At 42.2% G+C, this 16,782-nt stretch overlaps 1 protein-coding gene across 1 annotated transcript in view; it reads left to right on the top strand.

The window, feature by feature from the left end:
- LOC311043529 (neural-cadherin) overlaps window positions 1-16,782 on the top strand; it is a gene marked incomplete at both ends in the record, with an annotated part of 322,985 nt that overhangs the window by 212,483 nt on the left and 93,720 nt on the right. Inside the window, one exon of the mRNA XM_084054821.1 lies at window positions 5,541-5,818. Coding sequence (XP_083910947.1) covers window positions 5,541-5,818 — 278 coding nt within the window. The remainder of the gene's footprint in view (window positions 1-5,540; window positions 5,819-16,782) is intronic.

The following is a 16,782-nucleotide window of genomic DNA, read 5'->3' on the forward strand; positions in this document are numbered from 1 at the left end:
TGTATTGTAGTTTAGAGCAGGGGGTGGCAGAGAGGCAGCAGAGATAAAACTAGCGGTAAAAGGCAAGCACAAAGAGCAGTCTCTCAGCCAGGCTTGGTCCCGTAAGGAGTGGGTTGAAGAGGCCGTCTTGAGATGTGTTTTTTTGTAGGTTGTAAATCTGATTTATCTTGAATGGAGCTCCCTTTAAGCGAGCTCTGTACCTCTTCTGTGTTTGAAGGACGATAGATGCACAGTGAGCGCTGAACCCATGCTCTGTCGTTACGCATGTACAAATGATCAAGTCAAATACATACTGTAGATGCAGACACACGGACAACAAACTCTATTCAAAGGACCACAACGGAAATAAGCTCTCGAGCTTTCCTGTGTTTTCCTTTTGACTATTGCTTTTTTTCTGTTGTTTACAAAGTCTTATTTCTCTCGTACAATCTGGCAACACTGGCGGCTCCGCCCGGATGTCTTGTACTGTGGCCCCGCTTTTTTCTGTCATTTTACGTGGTTAATAATTTTGACAAATTGAAAGTACACTATCCAAAGGCAAGTACACTATCCAAAGGGGCAGGGCATGATAGATTTTTACGGCGAAATGTGGTGGAAATTGGAGAGGTGATCTGGCAGAACATAGCTGGAACAAAAACGCACAGAAGTCGGACGATAAGCCCCTTGTGTTATTAGATGGCCGACTTTCTAGTAAGAACACTTATCAGACATAAATTCTATGTAGCCTTTCGGATGCATCCTTAGACTAGACATTGACCCAGACAGAGCCATTGCTCTGCCCTCATCCCAGGAATCATTTGATAGATAATTTGATGGGTTGACAGTGTTTCAGCTGGCCTGAACAATACTGTAGACACCAGCAAATGGTGAATACATCTTGAACATGAACGGCAATATCAGAAGTTTTTCCATAGTTATTATTATAATTAAGCTATAGTACACACAATAAACTCCTGTAATTTACTCCTCTAGATTGTACTACTGTATGTAGATAGGCACTATAGAACGCACACTGAGGTTCAGATATACTGTATCTTCTGCTGTATTTTCTCTGCATGAGCGTGGCCATATAACACATTTATGCAAGAAATGATTCAGACAAAAGTGGCAGATGAACAGTTTAGAGATAAAGGAAGAGTGAGGCAGCATGCAGGGTAAACATGCTAAGGTGTCAAACCAGAGTCATTTTTAATGTGTTATGATCGCAGCTACAACACGTGAAGTCACACAAAATCCTGTTGTAAATGGTTGTCTATTTGGTTGATTGTGAAGGATTCTGAAAAGAAAGAAGTCAAAAAAGAAAGAAATTATATTGTATGTACAGTTCACACTATTGATTGACAGTTAACGTCATTGGATTCCTGGAATCTTTTAAGTTATACTGTACATAATCACGCGCGCGCGCACACACACACACACACACACACACACACACACACACACACACACACACACACACACACACACACACACACACACACACACACACACACACACACACACACCTGCATTGTCTCATAACATAGTCACCCTTACTCAGAGCAAGTAAGCGTCATTGCCTCTAAACAGACACAGCCTGATGGTTAGCCTTGAATCTTCATTCAACACAATAGACACAATAGAAACATAGCACATACCAGTGAATGGTAGAGCAGAGACACTTCAGTCTGTAGAACAGACAATAAGACCTATTACATCAATCTCTATCCACATTACCAGCCTCCATTTCTGAGTTGTTCGGAGCTCTTATGGTGCCAGGAACACTATTTGAAGAATGTTTCAGTGAAGCGAAAGCAAATGGAGTGAGCCATTGTCTATGTTGTTGTAACCAATTTAGCTTAACACATTGGGTGATTTCATAAAAATGTACCTCAAGCATGTTGCCCATAGGGGATTTTAACATGGAATAAGAAGAGGACACTGTTTCATGTGAATCAATAGGAAACATCAAATAGCAATAATGATGAAGATAAGGCCAGGACAATAACTCAAGATAGAAACTACTGTCTCTAGTATGAGTCATAAATGGAATGGATTTGAGATGCAATCTGAGTGAGGTCCAAATCAGTCCAAATCGTCTGGCATGAAGGGACCCTCTTTTCAGTTCAAGTATAATGCACATTTAGAGTGTGTGTGTGTGTGTGTGTGTGTGTGTGTGTGTGTGTGTGTGTGTGTGTGTGTGTGTGTGTGTGTGTGTGTGTGTGTGTGTGTGTGTGTGTGTGTGTGTGTGTGTGTGTGTGTGTGTGTGTGTGTGTGAGAATCAGAAGACTTAATTGCCATGTGTAAACATGTTAGGAATTTGGTTTGGTGGAGTGCAGTGCAGTGTGTGTACGCCTGTCTGTCCATTATGAAGGGGGCAGTGGCTTGCTATTTTGAAATATCCCTGGTAGAGGTTGCCATGGTGTTTGTGCACACATAGAAATACATGTACAATTTAAAAAATAAATGTCATGTGCTCTGTCAAACTACTCAACCTTGAGCTTCACAATTTTCACTCGGAGTCAGTTGTTTGCCAACTTTATCAGGAAATGTTGCATAAAAACAATAGATTAATAGAATATACTATGTACATTGTACACAGCTGTGAATGTGTCTTGGTTTGTATTTCCATGCATGAGTTTTCCTATTTCTGTACTACAGTATGAGCTATCAAACATATCAGAGTCTATATTTCCCAAAAGGAAATGCATGTGCTTACTGTAATTCAATCTGACCAGAAGCAGGGATAAAACCCACTGGCAATGATCAGAGGGGGAGCAAGTAAGAGGAATGGATTTACCCCCCACCCCCCCAGCACATTGAGCCCTGGCCTGATTTTGCAGGTTTGTGCAAATATATAGGTGTGGTGGACAGATGAAGAGAGTTGCGTTCCAGAATTAGAAACATTTTACTGCAAACTCCACAATTCTTATTCTATATTTTATTAATTTCTCCTCACTCTCTGACCATGGTCTCATATATTTAGAAATCAATATAAGTCTAGGTCAACTTACTGGACATTGAACCTGTCGTTTCAGACGGAAGATATCTCAATATTGGTAAGATAATCAAAACTCACCTGTGAATGGGATGCTGCTATGGCCACCATATTACTTACAGTATGCCGCTTTATGGAAAACAACTTTGGGCCCTGAAAAGGAAAGACATAGAAGCTGAAGTAATACATTTAGGAAAAACAACATAAACAGTCACCAACTGAGTTTAATTGAAACCTAAGGCTAGTGGTAAGGCAAAACTTAATTGAGACCACACAACACGGCAAGACGTTTTTATTGTTTGGCAAACAAAAATACTACCAATTTGGAAACAGACCAAGTCGTCTCCTAGCTGATCACCATTTAACCAATTACTCTTAAGGCACTTCATAGCCTGGCTCCTAATTTCATTTTAGAGTTAATTAATTCCTTATGAGCTTGTGGGAGACCTGAGGTCCTCAGGCAGGAACCTGCTGGTTGTTCCTGAGTAGATGCTGAAGACAAAGGGCTGTCAGGGCTCCTCAGCTCTGGAACAACCTGCCTGAGGAGCTCAGGAGCTCTGCCTGAGGAACTCAGCTCTTTTATTTCATTTAAAAAAAAATATATATATATATGGTATTTTTTACTTTTTTGTAGTATATTTCCAATTTGCAGTGCTTTTACTTCTACTCCACTACATCTCAGAGGCAAATATTATACTTTTACTCCACTACAATTATTTGAAAACTTTAGTTACTAGTTACTTTGAAGATTTTGATTATTATTACAAAACATGCATTAACCACTTCAGCCCTGTATACATGTTGGCTATTTGAAAATAGCCGATCGACAAGCTCACAATGTGAGCTTGTAGATCTGCTATTTTCAAAAGATTTGTATACATTTTATACATTTGTAAACTTGTGAAATGGGACATTCTGCATAATGTCTTTTGGTACTTTAATTACATTTTGATACCAATACTTTTGAACTTTCACTCAAGATTTTTTTTAAATTCTGGACTTTTACCACTGTATATATGCGCGTGTGTGTGTGTGTGTGTGTGTGTGTGTGTGTGTGTGTGTGTGTGTGTGTGTGTGTGTGTGTGTGTGTGTGTGTGTGTGTGTGTGTGTGTGTGTGTGTGTGTGTGTGTGTGTGTGTGCGTGCGTGCGTGCGTGCGTGCGTGCGTGCGTGCGTGCGTGCGTGCGTGCGTGCGTGTGTTTTTAAGTGCTATATGTGGGACAAATGAGATAAGGCCTCTTTTTATCTGCGTCTGTCAGAGGACAGAGGGTGTGCAGCTGATCTGAATCTGCTCTGATCTTATGAGCAAGTTTTCACTGTGTGACAGTGCAGTCGTGTCATTAATACTGCACACTCTCATGCCCCAGTTATCTTGCCACCCAGCCTTACAATGGTGTCCAAAGTAATTATGTGTCTCTTCTCCAAAGCCTGCTGTTGAACCAGAAAGGTTGACAGCCACTTACGCTGCTCTAATTGAGGTGTTTATATGTTACAGAACATAGTCTATGGTAGTCCTATTAGGACATCACAGTCAATTAATTCACTGTTGTCAGGTGTTTTATTTGAGGTCACTTGTTTTAGAATGATGAGTGCAAATGAGTGTGAATGTATTGCTTGTTAACACTGCAATCTATTAATGTTAAATGTTAATACAATATAACTAGTAGATCTGCAGTGGTTGGAGGTGGCCTCCCTATACTTATACGTAGGTAGGACACCTACTGGTTGACAAGTAGTACGAGCTGAAGCTCAAAAGTGCAATATCTCCACTGGCCAAACAGGGATTGTCTCTTGGATGACTGGTAGAAATTGATCTCATGTGGGAGACCCAAGTTCAAATCCCGGATAGGACATACATTTGCTGCATCCTTCTCCTTGTAGGTTACTGCTGCCGCCTGGTGGCCAGAGAAAAAGTATTGCCATTGACTTGACGAATGTTTGGGCGTCCCGTCTTAATTTTTCATAAGATGGTGGTTGTTGCAGTTCCCAGATTTTGCGCTACGACAAAAATACGATCGGTCTCACAAACACAATGCTGGTATGCCTGTGTTGTTTGCACCTCCAAGACAATGGTGGATTTGGCCACACCACAAAATACCTGCATGTGTGTCTCAAAGATTAGCAGTTGGCAACTGACATCATTTATAGAAACTAGAGGTACAGGCCACTACGCGGCCCGAACACTTACGTCGCACTGCCGAGTGCTGACCAATATGTTTGAGTCATAGTGTCTGTCTGGGTCCCTTTTGTGCCCATATATGGAGATTTCTGTATCTGTCTGTCTAGCTATGTCCCTTTTATGCCCATACATAGACATCTCTGTATCTGTCAGTCCATTTTAATATAGGAAGGATGGTGCAGGACATGAGAATTTAATGAAAGCATTTAATTGGATGGAACATTAGTGTAAACCCCCGGATGCAGGGATGTGTCATCAACATTAAAATCAACTCTATAAGACATTATGTGATAAACAAACTTAAACATTTATTTAGATTTCTTTATGTTTATTTGTATATTTACTGTATTCTGTCCCCTCCTCTCTCCTCCTGTCCTTCCATCCAGCTGCAGTCCTTCCTGCAGGTCAACGTGTCTCAGGTGAGGGCGGACGAGTGTCCCAGCTCGGACTGCGCCGGCTCTGGCGGGTGCACCAACGTTCTGAGCGTGCGGGACACGCCCACTGTGGTGGATTGTGGGAGCATGAGTCTTGTGTCGGTGGCGGTGGAGTCCACGGCCGTGTGCGGCTGCATGGGAAGAGAGCACTCCCACCAGCCCTGCGCTGCATATCCCAGAAACCCCTGCTTCAACGCAGGAGTGTGTGTGGACACCCAGAGCGGCTACAGGTAAGTGTGTGTGTAGGTTAGATCAGAACGTGCCTCGAGCACGAACCTGGGAAATATTATAATCCTACTATAATTCTAGTAACCTCTGTAGTGGTAGGTGAAGCTACCCGGTTCTCCTCAGTGGCTGGACCAATTGCTCTGATTTTGCACACAGCCATTGACCATTACCATCTGAACTTAACTGTGAAGCCCGTTTTTCAATTTCATCAAATCTCAGCTTCTTATTAGCGTTTATGTGTCAAACGATGTCGCCTCCCGGGTTGCCAGATCATGTGCGCATATCCCCCCACTGATGCGTCGACCGGGTATGGTCTAGTAACTGTAATTAAAATATGTCCAAACCGAAACAAAGCCTCAGGTGTACAACTGGTTCTGTGCGGCTTTAAACCTGACTAAAGCTAATCATTTTGTAGTATGTGTTGAACCTAGCTTGACGCCTGCCTCAATAATGATATTAAAGTATTGCGTCTTAAAGGGGGTATTTGAATAAAACACTTCTGGGGTCATTTTAACATCTACTCTGGCTTTTGTGTGCACCCTAGCCTAAGTTAGTTGATTCAATATTTAGATATTTGATATTCATTTGATCAGACACACACACCGTTGAAATCTCTAGAGACCTGATTAGTTATGACTTGTTTTTTTATGATCGACTTGAGCCCTAATGGACCTGAAATTTGTTCAGAGACCTAATTGGTTCCGATATTGTTTTAACTGTGAAATTCATTCCGAGATTACAGAACCTGACTGACTGACTGGTATTATTATGGACTTGACAAACCAAATAATTACAATTGCCAGTGAAAATGCCATTCAGTTAGTAGATGTTGGTTATAGGTTACACCATAACACCCCACTTTGAGAACCACTATCTCATACAAAACATGTACAAACTATTATTTTTCTTCTTCTTCTTTGTTGCCTGCAACTAACCACCACCAGCCAAGTCAAAAATCCTAGAATTACTTTTGGAGGACAGCAATCGAGTTGAGAGAGGGCAAAGAAAGAGTCATTTGGTAAAAAGGGGTGTGCTTTTGTCAGAGGGAACATTGACTGCAAGGGGTACATTTGAACTCCATTGTGCATAGGGTGACTTTGTAGTGTGTGTGTGCGTGTGTGTGCGTGCGTGCGTGGGCGCGTGTTCGAGAGTGCGTGCGTGCGTGCGTGCGTGCGTGCGTGCGTGCGTGCGTGCGTGCGTGCGCATAATATTTTCAGAGATCAGAGCTGAAGCTGTAACCTCGTTTAACATGACTGGTTATTATTGTATTTCAGTTTCATCTCTAATCTCTCTCTCTCTCTCTCTCTCTCTCTCTCTCTCTCTCTCTCTCCATCTAACACGCACGCACGCACACACACACGTGCCAGCGCACACTCCCTTCCCCCCCTCTCTCTGTCTCTCTGTCTCTCGCCCCAACCTCTTTGATGTTGTAGCACTAACCAGAGCGGTTAAATCACCTTCTTTTGAGTGGGAATGTCTTTAACCTCTGACTTCCTATGTGTGCCTCGGGGGACAGAGGATGACACCTGCTCAAGTTGCCCTGTTAGTTTTACTTTTTGAAACCTCGTTATGGGGGTGTTAATTCCAATGAGCCCTTCACGTCTCTCGCTCTAGAGCAAACTGTTTTATACAGGGCTTATCAAAGCCCATTGGGACTTTGATCTCAACTCCGCTCTCCTGTTACATGTAAGGATGGACCCATGCTGATGCTGGTATTGCATGTGAGGCCATCGGCCAGATAAAATAGACTACAACATTTCAGAATTATTCTGCGGATCAGTGATACCATGATTGAATTTCAAGGGAATAGCCTTCAATTTCTTAACCCATTTAGACCGGGAAAGAATTTTTTGTTTTCTTTGGCTATTCAAAAATAGCAGATCTACAAGCTCATAGCCCGGCATCGGTGCCGCACTATGAGCATGTAGATCTGCTATTTGTTTTAGATTGTGAAAATGTAGGCAAATCTTTGAATATATATATATTTAAAGCAAACATTTGTAACTCAAATCTTTGCTTCTGGGGATTCTACAACCATGATCAATCTTTCTATATCTGTGGTTCTCAAACTTTTTCATGTCAAGGACCCCCAAAATGATATGTATTTGGCCGCGGACCCCCATCTCAAAATATTTAGTTCCAGGGACCTTCATGAAGCAAAGATTTGAGTTAAAAATGTTTGCTTTAAAAAACTATATATTCAAAGATTTGCAAAAATGTTCAAACAATAGCAGATCTACAAGCTCGTAGCGTGGCACTCGGTGCTGCGCTATGAGCTTGTATATCTGCTATTTTTTTTGAATAGCCAAAGAAATCTTAAAATGGCACAGATGCGTTTCCCGGTCTTAATGGGTTAAACTGATAGGGAGAAAGACTATTTTATACTTTTCCGGGTAGTGGATCATATTGCTACTCTGCATCAGTCAATGCTCTTGTACAGTAAGTGTCAAAACCAACGCTGCAGCATCACTTGGAGGCAACCCATAGCCACTTAAAAGAAAAACCTGTGGAATCCTTCCAAGCGAGTCTAAAATCTCTCAACGGCGAACAGACATTGATGAGATAATTAGCTAAATGTGGTGAGCTAACTTTGAAAGCCTCTTACAGGGAGGAACGGCACTTTAAGAGGAGACGGTCTGCGTTGGGATACATTAGTAGACACAGTGTCCAACCAAATCCTCTTTAGATTTTTGGAAAAAGCAATTCAGTTTGACTATTTACAATATAAGGGATGTTAGATGGATCAAAGATGAGGTCTTGACTGTAGGTGTTCTGCTTATTGCATAAGCATACGGTATAACTGAAGGGCTTTGCAGGGCTTTCTGGATTGTTGCAATAATAGTTGCAGTTAGTGCACTTTCAGCACCATGGACAGCTCTACATAGAAAATTCAAACAATTCCCTTTGAAATAATAATAAACTCTCTCTCTCTGTCTCTCTCTCGCATGTTAGCACAAATCAGCAGTGGTGGAAAAAGTACACAGGTAAAAGTATCAATACTGCAATGTAGAAGTACTCTGTCACAAAATGTACTTGAGTAAAAGTACAAAAGTATTGGTATCAATGTGTACTTAAAGTACCAAAAGTAAAAGTACTAAAAAGTTTGAAAATAGCAGATCTACAAGCTCACAACGCGTCGCGATGCGACGCGTTGTGAGCGTGTAGATCGGCTTTTTTCAGATAGCCTAGCTATGAAATAGGTCTAAAGTGGTTAATGTTTGTTTTATAATGTAATAATTTATAACTGCAAAGTAACTATTTATTAAAGTTTTCAAATAATTGTAGTGGAGTAAAAGTACAATATTTGCCTCTGAGATGTAGTGGAGTAGAAGTAAAAGTATAAACAATTGGAAATACTCCAGTAAAGTAAAAGTACCTCAAAATTTTACTTCAGTACAGTACTTGAGTAAATGTACTTAGTGACTTTACACCACTGCAAATCAGCATATGATATGCCTACTGTATATGACTCATGATGTCAGCATGCACGTTGTTACACAATGGGTTATGTCGCTGACATCAGACCAGAGTGTGATCAGTGAAAGAGGGGGACAGACAGAGTCTCTGGCAGTTTCGATGTCTCTGGCACACATGTGTCACTTATGGTATGCATAAGTATTATGTTTTTTTTGTTGCATATTATGTATTATTTTCCTTTATTTTGCATATGATGACGTCATCTGTGTTTGTAATGCTCTCATTGGTCCGAGTCACTTGATTGCCACCCACAACCTGTGCTTAAAGAGTGGCTAATCACCCTGACTGTTAAGACTGTCGCTGTTGCTGCCATGACCAAATTCACAAAAATGTCAGTTAAATCCTGATTACGGCAACGCTGTATATTTATCGCATCCGGTGTGAATGCACCTTAATTTACCCCTAAATCTCCATGTGTCTTCAGGCTTGGATCTTTAAAGGTGGAAGTGAAGTGTTATCTGCAACCAATTAAATGAAACACCATTGTGCGTAATGGAAGCTTTTATCACTGCCTCAACTGCAGCTCCACACAAGATTAAAATTGTATAAATAAGGAGCCAATCTTTATACTTGTTTTCCAGGCGCTACTATAATTTTATCCATAAGTGTACACAATAAATAGTATGGTTATTGTTTGTACTGTGATTAAAGAAATAGTTCACTTAAGCTGTTTGCATAATTCTGCAAAAACAGGTGTTTCCCTAATATAGTATTACAATTTTTATATGAATGGTGGGTAATTTGATTAAACTGTAGGCAGGGCCATATAGGATTTTGACCTACTTAATTCACTTTGTTTGATGACATTGTGTCCAATTCTGGACAGCATACCACCAACAATTCACAATAAATAAATAATCTATTTTGAGCGCATAATAGGGTTTGCAAAAGACTTCATTAACAATCAGTTAATGTTGGCATCAATATTAACCCTTTCTGTGTCTAAAATGTTATAGCTTGCTGTAAGAAGTGTGTGCTAGTATCAACTAATATCGCTACCAGGTTTTCTTAAATGTTAACTCTGGCTAGCAATGGACTGATCGAAATGGTTTAGTACCGAGAAACAGTTCTATGTTGCCGGAATTGGAATTTAAGGCTTCTAGCATAAGCCTCACTATGTAATGTAAAACAAATGTAATTGTATCCAATCTGTATGGCAGAGTATGTTAAAACAATATAACTTATACAATTGGGGTGGTTGTATTTCGTCTCCCTGCTCTTCTGTTGTCAAAGGTCATGTCTCACCTAGACACAGGATTTGACAGACATTTCGACCTGTTGGTCAAAATTCAATTCATCCCTGAGCAAGCAGGCCGGCTCCATTAGCTCAATGGTAAAAATGGCAGCGCTTGCGCAGGAAACCGGGTTCAAATCCGGGGTAGAAGAGGGAACATAGGGCTGCTTAAACATTATAATTTTTATATCTACATATTTGTTGACAGTTCTGAAATATCTATGAATTCATTCCATTGAACTAATTTAAAACAAATTGATTACCATGTCCGGAGTAGGATACAGTTAACCACTTAAACCCCAGCGATGCGACAAGTTGTCAGTTGTCGATCGGCTATTTTCAGCGAAAGCTTTCCCCACAATAACTCTGCTCAACCATAGGGGTTTAAGTGGTTAATTTAGTTAGGTTACCGTTAATGCTAAGTATGAACGGTAGGTGTCGTGGCAGATGTTGTTCAATGGTGCAGTATACCTAGGCGCTCGGGTGGCGAGGTTGTGAGGTTGTGGGTTAGAATCCACCGTGGTGCATTCGGCTTTGTCGAGCGTCAACACAAACACAATTGGCCTGGGTTTGGCGGAGGGAAGCCAGGTGGGGAGGCTGATCATTTTCATTGCATATACTCCTACGGGCTGGGGCGGCACATGTCAGCAGGGAATGTTGGGCGGGAGGAGTAGGACGAAGGCTCTATGTCCTCCCGGTGGGGGCTCCTCACTGGCAGGTGAGTCAGTAGGATACAACAGCAGTGACAACACAGAAATGTGTGTGGGGGGGATCAATTCGCATAATGACAATTGTTGGGAGAAAAAATATTGTTCAGTACCTGCTGCTACACCTTACTAGTTTAACTATGTTAACTAGGCAGGCATGTACATGCTTGAGGTGCACATGAATTTTGAATTGTTCCACTCCCATAGTCAGCAGACAGGCACCGCACACACACACACACACACACACACACACACACACACACACACACACACACACACACACACACACACACACACACACACACATAAAACGCAGCAGTAGCTGTTACTTGTATTCATTTCTTAAGATGTTTGAATACATTTTTATCCTGGCGGAATTATACAAACACACACACACACACACACACACACACACACACACACACACACACACACACACACACACACACACACACACACACACACACACACACACACACACACACACACACAGACAGACAGACAGACAGACAGACAGACAGACAGACAGACAGACAGACAGACAGACAGACAGACAGACAGACAGACAGACAGACAGACAGACAGACAGACAGACAGACAGACAGACAGACAGACAGACAGACAGACAGACAGACAGACAGACAGACAGACAGACAGACAGACAGACAGACAGACAGACAGACAGACAGACAGACAGACAGACAGACAGACAGACAGACAGACAGACAGACAGACAGACAGACAGACAGACAGACAGACAGACAGACAGACAGACAGACAGACAGACAGACAGACAGACAGACAGACAGACAGACAGACAGACAGACAGACAGACAGACAGACAGACAGACAGACAGACAGACAGACAGACAGACAGACAGACAGACAGACAGACAGACAGACAGACAGACAGACACACACACACACACACACACACACACACACACACACCTGTGCAGCCTCCTAGCAATAGGTCCAAATATATGAATGTGCTTTCTCGTCACAGACTGCTCCGCTAAGCTTTCTTGTTAATTTTGCTTCTCAGCTTTTTTTTCTTTCTTTAATTAAAAGCAGACCGTGAAAAGGGCAGGATTTGAAGCTGCCTGGCCGGCTGGATGCAGCGACTGGCTGTAATCAAGCTAAACATAATCCCTGAATCCCATGTTCTCTGCTTGTCTAATACACACGCGCATTCTTACTTTTTTTTTGTTGAGGGGGGGGGGGGGGGGGGGGGGTGCTGGATCACAGCAGCTGGGCCAGCCTAGGAATGAACATATAGCTAATTAAGTTGTGCCACTGCTTCCTGTATCCATCATTTCAAATTAAGAGCTCTCCGCTGTTTCATACACAATCCAGCCAAATACTAGGTTTTGACCTGGGTCTTGTTACTCTTTTTAGCGGTGCCAACCGCTCTACACTTGACTTTGTCCGTATGTCCGTCCGTCCGTATGAGCCTGACGGCAAAGAACAAACACATACAAACACACGCACGCACACACACACACACACACACACACACACACACGGCCTTGGACATTGCCCATGCCATCTCTCCTCTCTTTGGCCACACGTGCCACTGCTTATCAAAGAGGGGTCCAGGGACCCCCAATGATGTTATGTCCGTCCGCCCGTTTAGAGCACGGGATTTCAAACAGCTATAACTCCAGTTCGCAGCATGCCACCAAGTCCTAATTTGATATGTGGACTTAGACCACCAATAGGGACGAGCATGAATTGCTGAAGTTATCAAAGCAGGCTCCAGGGACCCCCCCCCCCCCCGTAAGTTATGTCCGTCCGCCCGTTTGAGCACGGGATGTCCGTGGAAGCACGGGATGAGCACGGGATTTTAAACAGCTATAACTCCAGTTTGCAGCATGCCACCAAGTCCACATTTGGTATGTGGACTTAGAGCACCAATACGCACGAGCATGCATTGATGAAGTTATCAAAGAGGGGTCCAGGGACCCCCAGCGCCCGTATGAGCACGGGATGAGCACAGGATTTTAAACAGCTATAACTCCAGCTTGCAGCATGCCACCAACTCCACATTTGGTATGTGGACTTAGACCACCAATAGGGACCAGCATCAATTGCTGAAGCCCCGCCCCCTCAGTCTTCCCATTGGCTGGCCTTCAAACAGCCATAACTCAAGTTCGCAGCATGCTATGGAGTACAAATTTTGTACATGGACTACAGCCAGCAATAGGGACTAACTGTCAGTACTTAAGCCCCGCCCCCTCTGTCTGCCCATTGGCTGGCCTTTAAACAGCCATCATTCCAGTTTGCTGCATGCTACCAAGTACAAATTTGGTAAGTGGACTCAGACCACCAATGGGGACGAACTGAAATGAGTTAAGGCCCGCCCCAAAGGCACCGCTTCCTTCACACAGGGTGTGATTTTTTCTGTATAAGGAAGTGATGGCACATAAAATGATGCAGTTGATGGAAATTGCCAGATCCACTCTGACTATAGATATTTATTATCAATCCTACTGTGTTGTAACAGAATAAGGATAAGGATAAGGATATCAATGCAACACTGGATTGAAATCATTACCAAAACCTGTTGTGCTTGCACATACAGTACACTTGGGACATGAGATACACTGTCAATTTCTTGATTTTCTTAAATTCTTCATTTTACTTCCCTTCACTGGCTTCCTGTTCAATACAGAATTGATTTATTCTTTTGTTTTTAAAGCCCATGGGCTGGCACCACCGAATATATCTGTGGTGCTTCTTCCGCCAGACACCACTAGGTCTCTTAAATCAGCAGATCGGAAGCTCCTCACGCATGCACCCGCTTGAAGTTGAAAGGTGACCTTTTGTTCGCTGCTCCAAAATTGTGGAACAGCCTACCTCTACCAGCTAAGTCTGCACCCTCCTTGGATGTTTTAAAAAGCAGACTTAAAACGCACCTGTTTTCCTTGGCCTTTTAAAAAAACCTGCTGCCTTCATGGAGAAATGTCTGGACACTTTTTTATGTGTTTTGTAAACTCCCACTGTTTTGTTTGTTTAACCACAGCTATTTGTTTTCCTGTTTGGATTTGTATGCTTTTTGTGTTTTAAATTTGATGTGTGTTAATAATGTTCATGCTGTGCAGCACTTGGCTGTTTTAAAATGTGCTTTATATAAAGAATTTAATTGACTTGACCTGCATGATGCCAGTGTATTACTTGTATATGGCAACTTCAACTTCCTTCTGAAAGGTTTGACTTGAAAATGGAGTCACGCCAGTCTCTCAGCTCCCTACAGTATCTCGATTGATTTCCAGAAATGTTCTACTGCAAGCTGGAGAACAGTGTCTGATTTCCGGTATCATACAACATTTTTTCTATGAACAAAATGCATCATAAGAACAATGTTAGGGTAGCTAAGAGATTCACAGAAAAGAAAACAATAATTGTATGCATTTATTGAGTATAAACTACAATGCAAGTCGACAATTCTTGGTGTTTACTAGCGTAACTCCTTAGCTCAGTAGGTTGTGTGTGCAGGGAGTTGGAGAGAGAGAGAGAGAGGTAACTGGTGCAGAGTAAGTTTTTTCTGTCCGTGCGACCTGTCCATGGAATATGTTGGTATGGTACAGTATGCTTTGAGTATGCTTGACTCTAAAAGATTGTCTGTCCGCATGTGTGTTCCCAGGCTGTTTTCAATACTCTGTAACATTTACCTGTGTCCTGCACACACATACCCAACAAAGACACACAGGCTTTCAGAATGTCCACAATCTGCCAATGAGTCAGTGTCTCCAAACCCTCCTACACCTATTCTCTCTCTGCCTCATGTCAGACTGTATTGTTCCTCCCCTCGTCATTTCAAATCTCTCGTGTACAGCTCACTGACACAGCCAACTTCACATATGGTTCACACTTACACCAAACTGGCCTCTCTCACTCTCTCACTCTCTCTCTCTCTCTCTCTCTCTCTCTCTCTCTCTCTCTCTCTCTCTTCTCTCTCTCTCTTCTCTCTCTCTCTCACTTCACTCACTCACTCACTCACTCACTCACTCACTCACTCACTCACTCACTCACTCACTCACTCACTCACTCACTCACTCACTCACTCACTCACTCACTCACTCACTCACTCACTCACGCACTCTCTCTCTCTCTCTCTCTCTCTCTCCCCTCTCTCCATACAAAGGATTTTAAATCTCTATCTGTTCTCTTTTCTCCTACCACAACCCTATATTATTCACAATCATGCTATCCTAACAACAAAACGGAGCTACATTTTATTTATTTGAACAATCATTTTAATTTTAATCATCTTACATTTAGGAACCAGCTCACTGCTTTCAACTGACTATTTGCTTGGTGGGATTCTCGAAGTACAGAAGTACAGAATTACCTAACTTTTGAGGAATTCCTAAAATAGCTGACTTTATTTTAAGAACACTTATCAGACATAAATTCTATGTAGCCTTTGCTCTGTCCTCATCCCGGGAATCATTTAATAGATAATTTGATGGGTTGACAGTGTTTTCAGCTGGCCTGAACAATACTGTAGTACTAGATACCAAGTTTTTCCATTGTTGTTGTTCTTGTTATTATTGATAAGCTTTAATACACACAATTAAATCCTGTAATTTAAATCAGAAGAGTTAAATGAACACTTGATTGTACTGTGGAGATAGGCACTATAAAACGCACACTGAGGTTCATATATACTGTACTGTACCTTCTGCTGTATTTTAAATATCTTGAAAGTGGAAATAGCTTTTAAGTCCAACGCACGCATGCACGCACGCTCGTACGCGCACACACACACACACACACACACACACACACACACACACACAACACACACACACACACTCACACTCACACTCACACTCACACTCCCTCACTGCAGTCAGAGATTGCCAAGGTCATAGATAATCAAGGTTCTGGGATTAATAATGGGATTTCGAGATTAGGCACACTGTTCTAGTGGTAACGAATACAATCCCCACCAGACTGGGAATGAGCAAACAAAGCTGCCTAAAGAGGATTGGAGGGCTTGGCTCTTATTGCTAAAAACTATTCCTTATTTCCTTTGAGTATTAGGATGATGTAGCTGCAGGCACATATGTTTACACACACATGTGACTCATCCACACCCACAAATATGTACATTGTATCACACAATCTTGAGGACATGTGTGTTATTTTTCTTATTAGTTTCTTCAATTTTCAAAACATTCTCTCAAACACACAGAACAATATCACACAACATGCTATAGAAGAGCGTGTGCACACACTCATACAGTACGCTCCACATACGCACACGCACACACACACACTCACACAAACACACATGCGCTCACACACACATGCGCTCACACACACGCTCACGCACGAACACACGCATGCATGCAAACTCACACACACTCACACAAAGTCTGGTATCAGTAATTATAGCTGACAGCCATGCAAATACTGTAAAGGAAGAGCATGCTGTCATTGGTTCTGCTACTGTAGAATATTGTGTCACAAACCTACACATAGGCTACATGCACACACACCGCACACTTGCAGAGAGAATGCTAAATCTGGTCTGAGG

The sequence above is a fragment of the Gymnoscopelus microlampas genome, assembly GCF_963454915.1.
Source record: "Gymnoscopelus microlampas genome assembly, chromosome: 1".
Taxonomy (NCBI): domain Eukaryota; kingdom Metazoa; phylum Chordata; class Actinopteri; order Myctophiformes; family Myctophidae; genus Gymnoscopelus; species Gymnoscopelus microlampas.